Genomic DNA, 15,027 nt, shown 5'->3' with positions numbered 1-15,027 from the left:
GCTAAACATTCTTTGTACTTGTTGTCTAATAAAGGCTAACATGGGCCTGGAGAGATGGCTCAGAGTTTAAACAGCACTGGCTGTTCTTCCAGAGGTCCTGAGTTCAGTTCCCAGCAACCAAATTGTAGCTCACAACCATCTATAATACAATCTGGTGCCCTTTTCTGGCATGAAGGCAGAGCACTGTATGCATAATAAATAAATCTTAAGAGAAAGAAAAAGGAAGAAAGAAGAGAAAGAAAAGCTAACTTTGCTGGGCATTTATGGACATGCTTTAATCCCATCACTGCCCTGGGGGTTTGAGATGAGAATTTCTGAATCCCAGGCCATGTGGGATTACATAGTGAGACCCTATAAACAAACAAAACCTAACATTTAGTACAATCTCCATATATCCTCAAGCCTTAGAAATGCATGATAAAATTTTTCTGGATGACAGAACTAAGGCTCAACAAGTACTTTGTCCAAGGCCAAAGAATCCAAATCCATCTGAGATTTGAACCTACCTTTTTTTTTTTAATTTTATTTACTTTTATTTTATGGCCCATGTTACATGGGTGTCGGGTCCTCTGGAACTGGAATTACAGACAGTTGTGGGCTGCCATGTGGGTTCTGGGAATTGAACCCAGGTCTTCTGGAAGAGCAGTCAGTAAGTGCTCTTAACCACTGAGCCATTTCTCCATCCCTGAACCTGCCTTCTTATGTGGCTCTGACCATACAGCATGTGTCTAAGATGATATGAAATAGCTGTGGGTCCTGTGATCCTTCAGCTGGGGTGGTATAAGAACAAGAGTCAGGTGCCAAATAGCTTTTATTCCTTTTAATTTCTGGTTTCTTTGGACTGTCCACTTGTTGCCAACAGCATGTAATTTATAAAATAGGATGTGCTGTTTTCTCAGATTAACAAAAAGAATAGAGTCACTAGTTCCCTTGTAGATTCAACAACAAAAGCAAAGAAGAAAATGAACTGTGACCCATCTTTGAGGGTCTAACCCAGAGGACACAGGAAGAAAGACAAGTTACTGATTCCTATAAGCCAGGCGATAGATAAGTGACTGCCTAGACTGGAGGAGAGAGGGTGCTTCTTCAGGCTTCTTCCCAGGTTCTCCAAAGCCAACCCCTGCATGTTCTTTGCTCTGGTTTAAGCTTTCAATGTAACCCAACCTAAAAACAAGGACTTGGTCTTATTTTTTATGTGTTTTACTCGTAATTATTAATCTCATGATGCTTATTTTGGATCCCTGTTCTGAACAACTGGCTTTTCCTATGATGGGGAAGTCCTGGAAGACTGAAGTCTTTTTCTCTGTTAATTGGACTTTTCATGATGCAGAACAGAGTGAAGGCTTCTTCTTAATTTACACTTGATCTTAGCCCAAAGCTGAGAAGTGATCATTACGTATGTTAGTGGGTGCGTGTGCGGGGGCTGACTGTTCACATATACACCTAATGGTATCTGATTTTCAGTATACAGCATATTCATAAACCAAATTGCTTGCTTTGAAATGGGCTCTTGCTGTGTAGTCCGGTCTGTCCTTGAACTTTGATCTTCTTGCCTTAGCCTTTAGAAGCTGGGACTGTAGGCATATATACTGACTGGATGTTGGCCAGTGATCATATATTTTCATAACCAACTTATTCTTTAAAAAGATAATTAAAATGTTACCTAGGTCTGCTTATTGCCTCAACTTAGGAACTTGATAGAGCTTTCTGAATGCTGGGTGTTGTGGTGAAAGTTTCAGGACAGCTAGGACTACACAGAAAACTTGTCTGGAGGGAAAAGAAAGAAAGAAAGAAAGAAAGAAAGAAAGAAAGAAAGAAAGAAAGAAAGAAAGAAAGAAAGAAAGAAAGAAAGCTTCCAGTGCAAATTATTCTGCCCTCGAGAAGCTGTTAACATAATCCAAGGACTTTCCTTTGGGGAGGGGGCAGGGAGGTTCGAGACCGAGTTTCTCTGTGTAATAGTCCTGGCTGTCCTGGAACTCACTCTGTAGAAGGGGCTGGCCTCAAACTCAGAGATCCACCTGCTTTTGCCTCCTGAGTGCTGAGATTAAAGGCATGTGACACCAACACCCGGCTCCTTTTTTTATATATATAAAAATAGAATCTTACATATGGGGTTAATGTCCACTAGTACATTGCAAATATCCCCCCACCCCCCAGGGTTTCTCTGTGGCTTTAGAGGCTGTCCTGGAACTTGCTCTTGTAGACCAGGCTGGCCTTAAGCTCACAGAGATCCCCCCTGCCTCTGCCTGCTGAGTGCTAGGACTAAAAGGGTCTCATGTAGCTTAGGTGGCCCTAGCTGAGGGTGACCTTGAACTCCTGATCTGCCTTTACCTCGAGTGCTGAACTGCAAGCATGCACCACCCACCATGGCTCTGTTCTTTGAGCCTTGGTTGAACCCAGGTAGCTACCGTCTTGTTTGCTAGTTTGATTTTCAGAGATTTATCAAGGAAAATAAGAACTCCTTGGAATGGGAGGGCTCCAAAGGAGGAAGAGACAGAGCCTGTGTGTTTTGTTTGTTTGTTTGTTTGGTTGGTTGGTTTTTTTGTTGTTGTTGTTGTAGTTTTCTGAGACAGGGTTTCTGTGTGGCTTTGGAGGCTGTCCTGGAACTAGCTCTTATAGACCAGGCTGGTCTCCAACTCACAGAGATCCACCTGCCTCTGCCTCCCAAGTGCTGGGATTAAAGGCGTGTGCCACCACCGCCCGGCCTAAAAAATTAAGTCTTAAATAAAGGACTGGAGAGATGGCCCAGAGTTTAAGAGCACTGGCTGCTCTTCCAGAGGTCCTGAGTTCAATTCCAAGCAACCACATGTGGTTTACAACCCTCTGTAATGAGATATGGTGCCCTCTTCTGGCACAAAGGCAGAACAGTGTATACATAATAAATAGATCCAAAAACAAACACGGCCTAGTAGTGGTAGTTCTTACTCCTAATCCCAGCATGTGTGAGGCCAATCTCTGTGAGTTCAAGGCCACTTGGTCTACAAAATGAATACCAGGACTGTTATATAGAGAAACCTTGTCTCAACAAAACAACACAAATCCCAGCCTTAACCTTAAAATAGAGAGGACTAAGAGGGCTATACCCTGGGAATTAGGAAGGTAGAACGTAACATAAGGGTAGGCTTTTCCAGGCTTATATTTTTTCACACTCATTTTTCTCTACCACTGATAGTTACTCTCTCTCTGTCTGCCTTTCTAACAACTTGCTTTTAGACAGTGTCTAAAAGCTTGGCCTTAACCCTGTGATCCTTTGCCCCAGTTTCCGGTGTGCTGGGTTTATAGGTGTGGTACCATGCTTGACTTAAAGTTGGGTCTTTGCCCAGGTTAAGGGCATATTTTCTTCTCTTTTTCAACTTGTACCTTCTCACAGCACCCCTGCATTGAAGGGTAAGTGAAGGGATGGAGGGGGCACTGCCTCTAGACAATGATGTAACCTTGCTTAACCATGGGTTTTTTTTTCCTTTTCTCCCTCCTACAGAAATGGAGACAAACGACCATTTTAATTTTACTGGCCTTCCCCCTGCACCAGCTGCCTCAGGACTGAAACCCTCTCCTTCCTCAGGCGAGGGCCTCTACACTAACGGGTCTCCCATGAACTTCCCCCAGCAAGGGAAAAGTGAGTGTGGAGACAATGAGACCTGGGGAGGGAATGGACATTGGTTCTTTAGATCAGGTTGATGGGAGGAGATTGATAAAAGTACTTTGCACTAGCTACCCCACAAAAACTCTCTCATGGTAGGTGGTGACAGGAAATAAATACATAGAACTAATTGCTAAAGAGAAATCAAACTTCTGAGAATAAGCTATAGGGACTTATAGAAGCTGGTTGTGTTTGTTTGTTTGTTTGTTTTGTCTTTAATTGGAAAAAGATTAGAAAAAACATATAAGCTTTTCCATCTTAGTCAGTCCTATTCCCTGGCTACTGGCAGAAAAAGAGGTAGCTATTGTTGCTAATAATGAGGGTGGTGGACCTGTGACAGGTAAAGCCCTCTGGGGAGCAGGAGTAGGACTAGGGGTGAAGTAGGAAGGGGGTGAAGGCTGTGGTAGGTATGCTTTTAACTTGTGCAGCAGGGAGATGTGCTGGTGCCGCCTCTTGTCCTTGCACAGAAGTTAGGGTGTGCACTGCTTCCCTTAGACACTGACAATCCTCTGTGGAACTGCTGCTGTTGAGGTTATTGTCTTTTTCTTTCTTTTGGGGTAATGGCTTACTCTAGTCAAGGATGGCCTTGAACTGGTGGCAGTCCTCCTGCTTCAGTATTCTATCTATTACCTTTGTATTTCAAGTCACATACTTTCTCCTTCCTTGCAGTAGAAAAATCCTGTCGTATATAAGGCACTTGCAGATAATATAAGTCCTGTTATTTCACTGGATTTCCCCACACATAACATACTCACCTACCTACTGTAGGATCCCCCCATACACAGACACCTGCTTGAAGTTTCTTTAGTATTGTTATCTGTTGCAGACTCGAAGATTGCTATTTTCAGAGCTGGATTCTGCAGCACTGGTCATGCAAAGATTTTTTTTTTTTTTTTTTTTTTTTTACCTATTCCATATTACCTTTCTGGGCCTATGGGAAGGGACTAAACCCAGTCTTATGAGCTCGAATTTTGTCACTGTGGTGACTGCAAATTCTATTCTTAGCCCAGCACAAAGTGCTGGATCTGCATGTGCCAGTGAGGTAGAGACTGTCCCTTCTGGTGCCACTGTGGGGCCAAATAGGCACTAAGGAAAGGGGGGTAGGGAACTGGAGAATTCAGTCATGCCCCCCAAGGAAAGAATCCCCATGAGGAATGAGAGTGTGAAAGAATGCAAGTCACTGAAGGAAACCTGTGTGCAGCTTCAATAACGGCAGCTGACACTGGCTTCTGTGACACACCTAAGCTGCTCCCTAGCGTCTTACTCAGCTGTCTCAGCAGCAGTACTAAGGCTACACACAGGAGCATCCAGGGTTGGTGTCCCCTGGAGACCCAAAAGCTAAAGGTGACAGGAAGGAGACCCTTCGCCTGCACCTTGCCTGTAAATTGGGGTTTGTTTGGTAGCATTATTATATATATGTTCATAGCTGACTCTCTTCTGTTTTTCTGCCAGGTTTGAATGGGGATGTGAATGTTAATGGCTTATCTACTGTATCTCACACTACTACTTCAGGGATTTTGAACTCTGCTCCCCATGCCTCCAGCACCTCACACCTCCATCACCCTAATGTGGCCTACGACTGTCTCTGGAACTACTCGCAGTACCCACCTGCCAACAGTGGCAACAACCTCAAGGACCCACCCCTTCTCTCTCAGTTCCCTGGGGGACAGTACCCGCTCAACGGTATCCTTGGGGGCGGCCGACAACCCTCTTCCCCAAGTCACAACACTAATCTTCGAGCTGGGAACCAAGAGTTCTGGGCCAATGGTACCCAGAGTCCCATGGGACTTAACTTCGATTCACAGGAACTGTATGATTCCTTTCCTGACCAGAATTTTGAGGTGATGCCCAATGGACCCCCAAGTTTTTTCACCTCCCCACAGACATCTCCAATGTTGGGATCTAGCATCCAGACCTTTGCACCTTCCCAGGATGTGGGCAATGGGATCCATCCTGATGAGGCAACAGAGAAGGAGCTGCCCTCAGTTGTGGCAGAAAACAACACTGGCTTGGTAGGCAGCCTGGAGCTGGAGGAAGAGCAGCCAGGTATAACTGGGTCTGTGAGCTGGGTGTGGAGAAAGGAAGTGGGGTCGTGGGGAACACTGGCTTTTTGGGGTGAGGAAAACTTGTCTTTCCAGCTCTTGGCAGTGGAGGCTGATTAGCAGAGCCAAGTGGCTGGTGTTTTTGTGGTAGCAGCACCAGTTCAAGAGTGGGAGTACAAATTACTTCAAGTTCATGCAGAGCTGCTGGCCGGGAGAGGGCAGGCAGGTGATGGACAAGCCTGAAACAGTCCACAAAGACACTGCCTCAAAAATGGCTTCTTGGTTTGGGAATGTAGCTCAGTGGCTAGGATGCTTGTGCAGCGTACATGAATGAGCCCCGGGTTCCACCTACAGCACTGCATAAATCATGCATAATGGCACATGCCGGAATGGAGGCTAGAGGAGAAGTTGTTCAAGGTCATAAGTGAGGTAGGGTAGTGGCTTTTGAAACAGATGAGAGGGTTAAGACATCATTGATGAGCACTGAAACTATGAGGCTATTTTAACTGTGGGAGGGTCATGTCATACTCAATTGGCTCAGCCCTAGTAGTGCCTCACTTATGAAGGCAAGGAGAAACCGAGTGCACCATTGCTTGTCTTCTCATCTTCCTTTGTTAATATTTATATATGTGACAACTGCTTTTTTCCTAAAATAGATAAAAACTTAGTTTGTATTTGTAGCTCATGCAAGGGCAACTACCCTATAAAAATCAAAGGATATTTTTTCTGTTCCACGTGTTGAAAAAAACAGCCGAGTGCATGATAGGGTTCTTGCCTTAGCCTTGCTGTCCTTTTTCTCTTTGCCTGACATAAGATAGTTTAGCAGCACCTGGATAGGGTCTGTTCCTAGTTTAGAACTGGCAGTAAATGTTGATTGAATGAACATCTTATTTTAAAACAAAGTTAAGAGTTTACTAAGAGAATTTTAACACAGATTTGAGTACCAATGTGGCTGGGGGAAAGGGGCACTTAGGAAAAGAATAATACACACCATGTGCATGTGTGGACTTCCAGGGAGAGTTGCCTGAATTTTAATGATTTATTTATCTTTATGTACATTGGTGTTTTGCCTATATGTATGTCTGTGTGAGGGTATCAGATCCCCTGGAACTGGAGTTATAGACAGTTGTAAGCTTGCCATGTGGGTGCTGGGAATTGAATCTGGGTCCTCTGGAAGAACAGCCAATACTCTCAGCCCCCTCTCCAGCCCCATCTGAGCACATTTTTATAACTATCTAATATAGTTACGTTGAAAGCATCAGTTTTGACTTCTGGTCTCTCCTGGGATTATCTAGAACTAAAGATGTGTGGCTACAATGGTTCTGTCTCCTCTGTGGAGTCTCTACACCAAGAAGTCTCCGTCCTGGTCCCCGACCCCTCAGTGAGCTGTTTAGATGATCCTTCACATCTTCCTGATCAGCTGGAAGACACTCCAATCCTCACGGAAGACTCCCTTGAGCCCTTTGACTCCCTGGCACCAGGTGGGCTTAGGAGGGTGTCTCTCTCTCCTGCTTACCTGAGCAGAAGGTAGCCAACCCGTTACCTGGAGAAGTTGGGAAGTTTTCAGGAGTCTGTGGTATTGGGCTTATAGGTAAAGCTTTAGTAACCATAGTCTGTACTGTGGCTGGGCTGGCTTTACTCAGATGCATTGGTTCATTGCCCAGGCTCTTCTAGTCTTCCAGTTGGCCAAGAGCCCTTGGCTGCCGTAATTCACTGAATAGGGTGTGAGTACCACACAGTTGGGCTGTTTGGGTTCTAACTAACTAGAAAGAAAACATTTGCTAATTAAATACAAAAACAAGGCATATTTTATGATAATGCTGGATTTCTGCAAGGATCTATGGGTTATCTTTGCCTTCATTTTCAGACTCTTGGCTTTGCTCTTTAAGAGAGCTATATGTTCCCCTAGTAATGTTCTGCTTGTAATTTTTTTTTTTCCCCCATAAACAGAGCCAGTGAGTGGAGGACTTTATGGTATAGATGACACAGAGCTGATGGGTGCAGAAGACAAGTTGCCTCTTGAGGACAGCCCTGTAATCTCTGCCCTCGATTGCCCTTCTCTCAATAATGCTACTGCCTTCAGTCTCTTGGCAGACGACAGTCAAACGTCAGCCTCTCTCTTTGTCAGCCCTACCTCTCCACCTGTCTTAGGGGAGTCTGTCTTGCAAGGTAAGTGAGGAGAGGTAGGACAAATGAAGCCCTCACTTGCAAAACAGTGCATATGTTCCATAGCTTTGCCCTTAATGTGGGATTTTTGTTGTTGTTTTTTTGTTTGTTTGTTTGTTGTTTTTTCCCAGAGACAGGGTTTCTCTGTGTAGCTTTGGAGCCTATCCTGGCACTCGTTCTGAAGACCAGGCTGGCCTCGAACTCAGAGATCCGCCTGCCTCTGCCTCCCGAGTGTTGGGATTAAAGGCGTGCGCCACCAACGACTGGCTTTAACATGGGAATTCTGAAATGGTGTCTTGCTGACAGACTATGAGATGGTGTCTAGTGGGAATAAAAAAGCATCAGCTGATGTACTTAGACCTGTGCCCTCAGTCCTTAAGAAAACATGTTTACCATAGTGTAGGTTTGATTGAATAAATTCTTTTACCTGATACCATTTTCTTTTACTTATATTATTTGGATTTTAGATAACAGCTTTGACCTGAATAATGGCAGTGACTCTGAACAGGAAGAAATGGAGCCTGAGTGTTCAGACTTCTCACGGCCCCAGACTGAGCTGGCCCCTGACCAGCCGCCAACTATTGAGCTACATCCAGCAGCTTCTCCAGCAGCCTCCTCACTTGTCCCTCCTGCAGTCTTCCCAGCAGCCTCTTCTGCTCCCTCACCTTCCCTCCCAGCAGCCTCTTTGACAGCTCCAGTGACCTCACCTCATGCCTGCCCTGCACCTTCCCCAACAGCCACCTTCCAGACAGTTTCCCCAGCAAATGAAGATGTCAGCAGGGTCCCAGAAACAACTTCTGCTGGTTTGGGAGAGATCACTGGAGAAGCTGTCACAGTTTCTGGTAGTGGTAAGTGTCCAGTTTCTGTTCTGTCCCTGCCTGGTTTCTATAAAAGTTGTCACATACTGCATCCATCCCTCTACTAACCTGTAATCTAAGTTTTTTTTAATTTTATTTATTTATTATGTATGCAAATTCTGCTTCCATTGCATCTGCACACCAGAAGAGGGCACCAGATCTCATAAGGGATGGTTGTGAGCCACCATGTGGTTGCTGGGAATTGAACTTAGGATCTCTGGAAGAGGGGGCTGGAGAGATGGCTCAGAGGTTAAAAGCACCGACTGCTCTTCCAGAGGTCCTGAGTTCAATTCCCAGCAACCACATGGTGGCTCACAACCATCCCTTATGAGATCTGGTGCCCTCTCCTGATGTGCAGATATACATGGAAGCAGAATGTTGTATACATAATAAATAAATAAAATTAAAAAAAAATTGTGTTGTTTCTTGAGACAAGATCTCACTATATAGCCTTGGCTGGTCTTTATAGAACAAGTTGGGCTCCAGTTCACAGAGTTCTGCATGCCTCTGCTTCCAAATGCTGTACGACCATGTCCTGGTAACCTTGCTTGACTTCTTACTTTGATATTTATGGTCTTACTTTAAGGTGATGTACTGAAGAGACGAATTGCTACCCCAGAAGAAGTTCGTCTTCCCCTCCAACATGGGTAAATGCTCTAGATTGCTGCATGCATTGACCTTAACAAGCCTAGGAATGACTCTAAGTCGTGGGAATAGATTATAGGGCAGTGAGTAGGGCGTGGGATTCCTGGAGTTGGATTCACAGGCTGTTGTGGGTGTTGGGTTTTCTGGCAGAGCAGTGGGTGTGCTTCACTCCTGGGCTGTCACTCTAGACCAATTTCCTCTTTTGGGGGAGTGTTTTTTTGGAGACATGGTTTCTCTGTATAGCCCTGGCTGTCTTGGAACTCCCCCTGTAGACCAGGCTGGCCTCAAACTCACAGAGTTTGACCTGCCTCTGCCTCTGCCTCCTGAGTGCTGGGACTGAAGGTGTGTGCCACCACTGCCTGGCTACATTTTCTTTTCCTTATGTATGGTCTATCTTCCCTCGTTTATTCTTTGCTCATCTGCTGGTTACTTGGTCTTGATCAAGGATCCTTTTCCTAACTAAAGTTCAAGTATTCAGGGTAGCTAGACAAAACTTTTTATAGAGTGGGATATCGGTGAGGGAGAGAGGCTTCCTTTCCTACCTGTGAATTGTGATGTTTTCGTGCTCTCTGGAAAGCTAAGCTCTGGAACAGTAACTGCTTAATGACCAAACTAGGTATTATTGAAGACCTTCTGTAAACAACTGTCTTCCTAATTTTCACCACAACCACTCAGGTCTACTGAAACACTGGAGATGTGGACAAGGCTGGCTGCCATAGTCTATTGCCCAGAACATAGTTACTAACTAAAACATGGTCTGCTTAGTTATTTCATGGAGTCAGCCTCCAGTCTACTCTGATACTCCTCTACACCTGAGCCAGGGTTTTTAGGAGTTTGTATCTGCTCATTTCAGTAGCTTCATAAAAATGAAGGGTGGGGATCTTGACATATTTGCCATTTGGTATATTGTTTTCCTCCTTAAGTATTTGCTTTAGCTCAGGCAACATGAGCCTGTTTGTCAAGCTCATGTGTTGTGCTGTATTGTTTCTGTATGCAGGACTGTCTGTAGGACTATCTACATGAAGGCCTAGTGAGACAGATGTAGTTGGTTCCTGGGTGGCATGGGAGTGGGTGGGGTGTGACCTGGTGGCAGGGCCCATGTGCTTCTCTGGCAGGTGGCGGAGAGAAGTGCGCATCAAGAAGGGTGGCCATCGGTGGCAGGGGGAGACTTGGTATTATGGCCCCTGTGGGAAGAGAATGAAACAGTTTCCAGAAGTTATCAAGGTAACAGCATTTGTAGCTTTTAAAGGACTTTTTCTAGCATTGTCTCTCTAGCAGTTGACTTACTCTGTTTGTGTTATGGCTGGGCAAAGACATGGTCGGGATATGACTTTACTAATGTCACTTTTTCTCTCAGTACCTGAGCCGAAATGTGGTACACAGTGTTCGTCGTGAGCACTTCAGCTTCAGTCCCCGAATGCCTGTTGGAGATTTCTTTGAAGAAAGAGACACACCAGAGGTACTGGCCCAAGGGTTAAATAGTTGGTGAACAAGTTGTAGATTCTTTTTGTGGAGTCTAGTGGCTCAAGAAGTCTGGGATAATTTGGAGGACTTAGTGGCCTGCACTGATTTTTTCTCCCTTATGGTGTTCCTTGTTCCTTTAGGGCTTGCAATGGGTCCAGTTATCCGCAGAGGAGATTCCTTCTAGAATTCAAGCAATTACTGGCAAACGAGGCCGACCTCGAAATAATGAGAAGGCCAAGAACAAGGACATTCCCAAAGTGAAGCGGGGCCGAGGTCGGCCACCTAAGATCAAAATCCCTGAGCTATTAAATAAAACAGACAATCGACTCCCAAAGAAACTGGAGACCCAAGGTACAGTGTTACTTGTAGCTCAGGTACTCTGCTCTCTCCACAGGGTATCTGAAATGTTGCTGAATTGTAGTTGGTACCTGGTTTCCTAGGAGGGACTTAACATCTGGAAAGAGGAAACTGTCTGTTCTCCCCTTGGAAGGCATGCTCAGAGTCCCAGCCTTGTGCTGCGTTTTTTCCCCAGGCACTTTTTCCTTAAGTTGCTTTTACCAGTAAAGCCTTGAGCTGTCCCCAGATACAGTAATGCCAAAGGAGAAGATGTCCATGCTTTTCCTGTCCATCTTCCAGCTACTTCTTGTGCTGATTGTGTTCATATATATTTCCATGACTTTTGTTGTAGAGATTCCAGTTCACGTCTGAATCCAAAAGATAATTGGCTCACTATTTTAGTCAGATAGGTAAATGGGAAAACAATGGGAAAAATGTCTGTGTTTTTTGGGGGGAAGGAGGGGTTTTTTTTGTTGTTTTGCTTAGAGACCGGGTTTCTCTGTGTCCTGGAACTTGCTCTGTAGACCAGGCTGTCCTTGAACTCACAGAGATCCACCTAAAGGTGTGTGCCACCGCCGCCTGGCAAACATGTCTAATTTTCTAAGTAAGCATTACATGTGCAGTGTACAGAATATGAAATAGTCTTGTTGCCGCCATTCAGAGTTCCAGCACTGCTGTCTTTATGTATCTTTTTTCTCCTATGCTAGGGGCCAGTACAGGGACTTTGTACTTGTCTACCAAGTGCTCTACCACAGTTAAAACCCAAATTTCATTTTTTCAAAACAGTTTATTTTATGTGTATGAGTGTTTCACACATAGGCACTACATGTGTGCCCGGGGCCTCTGAAGATCCTAAGAGGGTGTCAGATCCCCTAGAACTAGAATTGTAGATGGTTGTTGACTGACTGAACCCAGGTCCTCTGCAATGATAGTGAGAGCTCTTAACTGCTGAGCCGTCTCTCCAGCCCCGTATCTCATTAAGTGACTTATTTGCCCATAGTACTTTAAAAGGTTTCCATGAAAGTGCATGGTGGTGTTTCTTTATCAGAAATAAAAGAATAGGTACTGTTGGGTCAGAATGTCAATTAGAAATGAGATATTTGCAGATTTATACTTTGATTTGGATCTTTCAGTGGAGTGAGCTGCAGAAACAGAGTGTAAGCACTGGCTATGACAGGGTTGAGTCATTATCCTTGTCTTGTGCACACTAAGTTGCCAGTGTTACAAACCAATACCCTCTTTCCTGACAGTTTAGATTATTCTTTCCTTTCTCAGCTGTCTGTGCACTAAAATCAGTCTGATTGTTGCTGCCCTTGCTCCATAGCCTGGGGAAGAGACAGATCATAAAGGCACTCTGCTGTTATAGCCTCTTCCATCAGTTGGAGCCAGCCTGTGGCTTCTGGACTACTGATGCTGTTTGAGCATTTTGTGTAACACCTGAGCAGGTGCTTCTCTGACCCCATCTGTCTCTTGAACATTTTATTATGTCTACTCAGAAAACGAGCCAAAAACAAAAGAGACTTGTCCGTGGAGCTGCACAGGAGAGAAGCCAGCTTTGTAGTGGGCATGTGCTGCTATGGGAGCCAAGTGTGTGCTCTGCCTGACTTCTTTCAATCTCCTTCCTGCCTTACAGAAACACCGAGTGAGGAAGATAAAGCAAAGATGACTAAGAGCAAAAAGAAGATAAGACAGAAGGGACAACGGGGAGAGAGTCAGCCTCCTGTTCAAGGGCAGGTGAGCAGGGACAGCAGTGGGCAAGTTTTTCTACAGCACACATCAGTGTAGCAGCACACTGGGATTTCCTGGGCTTGATTTAGAAACAGGGTCTGCAAGGTGAGAGAATCAATCCATTGCCATCCCTCAGCATCCCATCTCCTACCTCTCCAGTCCCTCCACATCCATCTCTCACCTCTCCAGTCTCTCAGCATCCCATCTCTCACCTCTCCTCCCAAGCACCCTTTTCTGTTTTGAATCCTTGCCCAAGCAGAGATGTTTTCAGGGTTTGAGGAGAAATGACTTCCCTTGTGGTTACAGGCCAGAAACAAGAGGAGACAAGATGCCAAGAGCTTAAAGCAGAAGGACACTAAGAAGAAACTCAAGGTATATATATGATGAATATATTTCCCAAGTTTAATTCCTTTTTCCAGGTTGTATTGTGCATGCTAGACAAACATAGTACCTCAGAGCTAAATTCCCATCTCTCAAGTCTGATTTTGAAGCCACCACAGAGATTTTCCAAACACACCTATATCAGTTTTGGGAGGGACTAAGATCAGGCATGGTGGGGCTGGAAAGATGGCTCAGTGGTTAAGAACACTTTTTGGCTGGTCTCTCAGAAGTCCTGAGTTCAATTCCCAGAAACCATATGGTGGGTCACAACCATCTATAATGAGATCTGGTGCCCTCTTCTGGCCTGGAGGGACACATCCAGACCGAACACTGTAGATACATAATAAATAAATGAATGTTTAAAAAAAAAAAAAAAAAAAAAAAAGATCAGGCATGGCTAGACAGGTATCTGTGACACTTGGTCCTTTCTCCTGGGTGGGTAGGTTGATAAAGAGAAGATGAAGACAAAGCAGGAAAAACTGAAGGAAAAAGTGAAAAGGGAAAAGAAAGAAAAGGCAAAAGTGAAGGTAAAGGAAGAGGTGGCCAAAGCCAAGCCAGCCTGTAAAGCAGAGAAGACCCTGGCCACACAGAGGCGTCTGGAGGAGCGACAGAGACAGCAGGCTATTTTAGAGGAGATGAAGAAGCCCACAGAGGACATGTGTCTGCCTGACCACCAGCCCCTGCCTGATTACACACGCATCCCTGGTTTGACATTGTCCAGTAAGGCTTTCTCAGACTGCTTGACCATCGTGGAGTTCCTGCACAGTTTTGGCAAAGTGCTAGGCTTTGACCTTACCAAAGATGTTCCTAGTCTTGGAGTCCTGCAGGAGGGACTCTTATGTCAAGGTGACAGCTTGGGCAAAGTGCAAGACCTGCTGGTTCGGCTCCTGAAGGCTGCACTCCATGATCCCGGTCTGCCCTCCTACTGTCAGGTGAGCTTTCCTGGACCTGAGTTAGCTTTCTTTGCTTTCTCTTTGAGAACATTTAAAAAGCCCCGCTTCCTCAGAAAGAACCCAGAGAAGTTGGGGTGTGGCCCCTTCTGTTTCTGGCTTGTTTGTGACATTTCCTTGCACTGCTTCATCTGATGTTCTTACTTCGCACCTTTTCCTAGTTGTAGACGTTTTTCCTAATTTTCATTATTTTATGTGTATGTGTGTTTTGTCTGCCAGTTTGTGTGCATGGTACCCATAAGGACCAGAAAAAGGCTGTGATCTCCTTTAATTGGAGTTACAGACAATTGTGAGCCACCATGTGGTTGCTGGGAACTGAACCTTGAACCTGGTCCTCCGGAAGAGCAGCCAGTGCTCCTAATGGCTGGGCCAGCCATCTTTCCAGCCCCATGTCCTGGCAGTTTTCATTCTTTTCCTCCTTTTTCCACAAAAATTTCTTTTAGCTGGGTACATGACGACACACTTTTAGTCTTCGAGCCTGGGAGGCAGAGGCAGACAGCCCTATTGGAGCCTGCTCTGCATAGCAAGTTCCAGGCCAGCTGGGGCTTTTTTTTTTTTTTTTTTTAATTCATTTTTATCTTATATGGATGAGTGTTTGCCTGCATGTATGTTATGTGTATCATGTGTGTAGCTGGTGCCCCCTGAGACCAGAAGATGGGGTTGGGGTTGGATCCCATGTAATGGGATTTGAGGACCAAAGCTGTGTCCTTTCAAGAGCCATAGCTATCTCTCCAGCTCTAAATTGTTTAAAGTTACATTTATTCTCTCTCTCTCTCTCTCTCTCTCTCTCTCTCTCTCTCTCTCTCTCTCTCTCTCTC

General features: G+C 45.1%; 1 protein-coding gene across 5 annotated transcripts in view; it reads left to right on the top strand.

Annotated features, from left to right (window-relative positions):
* Baz2a (bromodomain adjacent to zinc finger domain 2A) overlaps positions 1–15,027 on the top strand; it is a 39,666-nt gene that overhangs the window by 15,808 nt on the left and 8,831 nt on the right. For all 5 annotated transcript variants that reach the window (XM_027392681.2, XM_027392682.2, XM_035450629.1 and 2 more), the window contains 12 exons: positions 3,479–3,616; positions 5,093–5,686; positions 6,978–7,163; positions 7,633–7,851; positions 8,316–8,696; positions 9,292–9,352; positions 10,466–10,574; positions 10,708–10,809; positions 10,955–11,165; positions 12,784–12,884; positions 13,185–13,250; positions 13,703–14,191. In XM_027392681.2, coding sequence (XP_027248482.1) covers positions 3,479–3,616; positions 5,093–5,686; positions 6,978–7,163; positions 7,633–7,851; positions 8,316–8,696; positions 9,292–9,352; positions 10,466–10,574; positions 10,708–10,809; positions 10,955–11,165; positions 12,784–12,884; positions 13,185–13,250; positions 13,703–14,191 — 2,657 coding nt within the window. Of the gene's footprint in view, positions 1–3,478; positions 3,617–5,092; positions 5,687–6,977; positions 7,164–7,632; positions 7,852–8,315; positions 8,697–9,291; positions 9,353–10,465; positions 10,575–10,707; positions 10,810–10,954; positions 11,166–12,783; positions 12,885–13,184; positions 13,251–13,702; positions 14,192–15,027 lie in introns of those variants that run through there.

This window comes from Cricetulus griseus (assembly GCF_003668045.3).
Source record: "Cricetulus griseus strain 17A/GY chromosome 1 unlocalized genomic scaffold, alternate assembly CriGri-PICRH-1.0 chr1_0, whole genome shotgun sequence".
Taxonomy (NCBI): Eukaryota; Metazoa; Chordata; class Mammalia; order Rodentia; family Cricetidae; genus Cricetulus; species Cricetulus griseus.
This window is presented reverse-complemented; position numbering and strand designations above follow the sequence as displayed.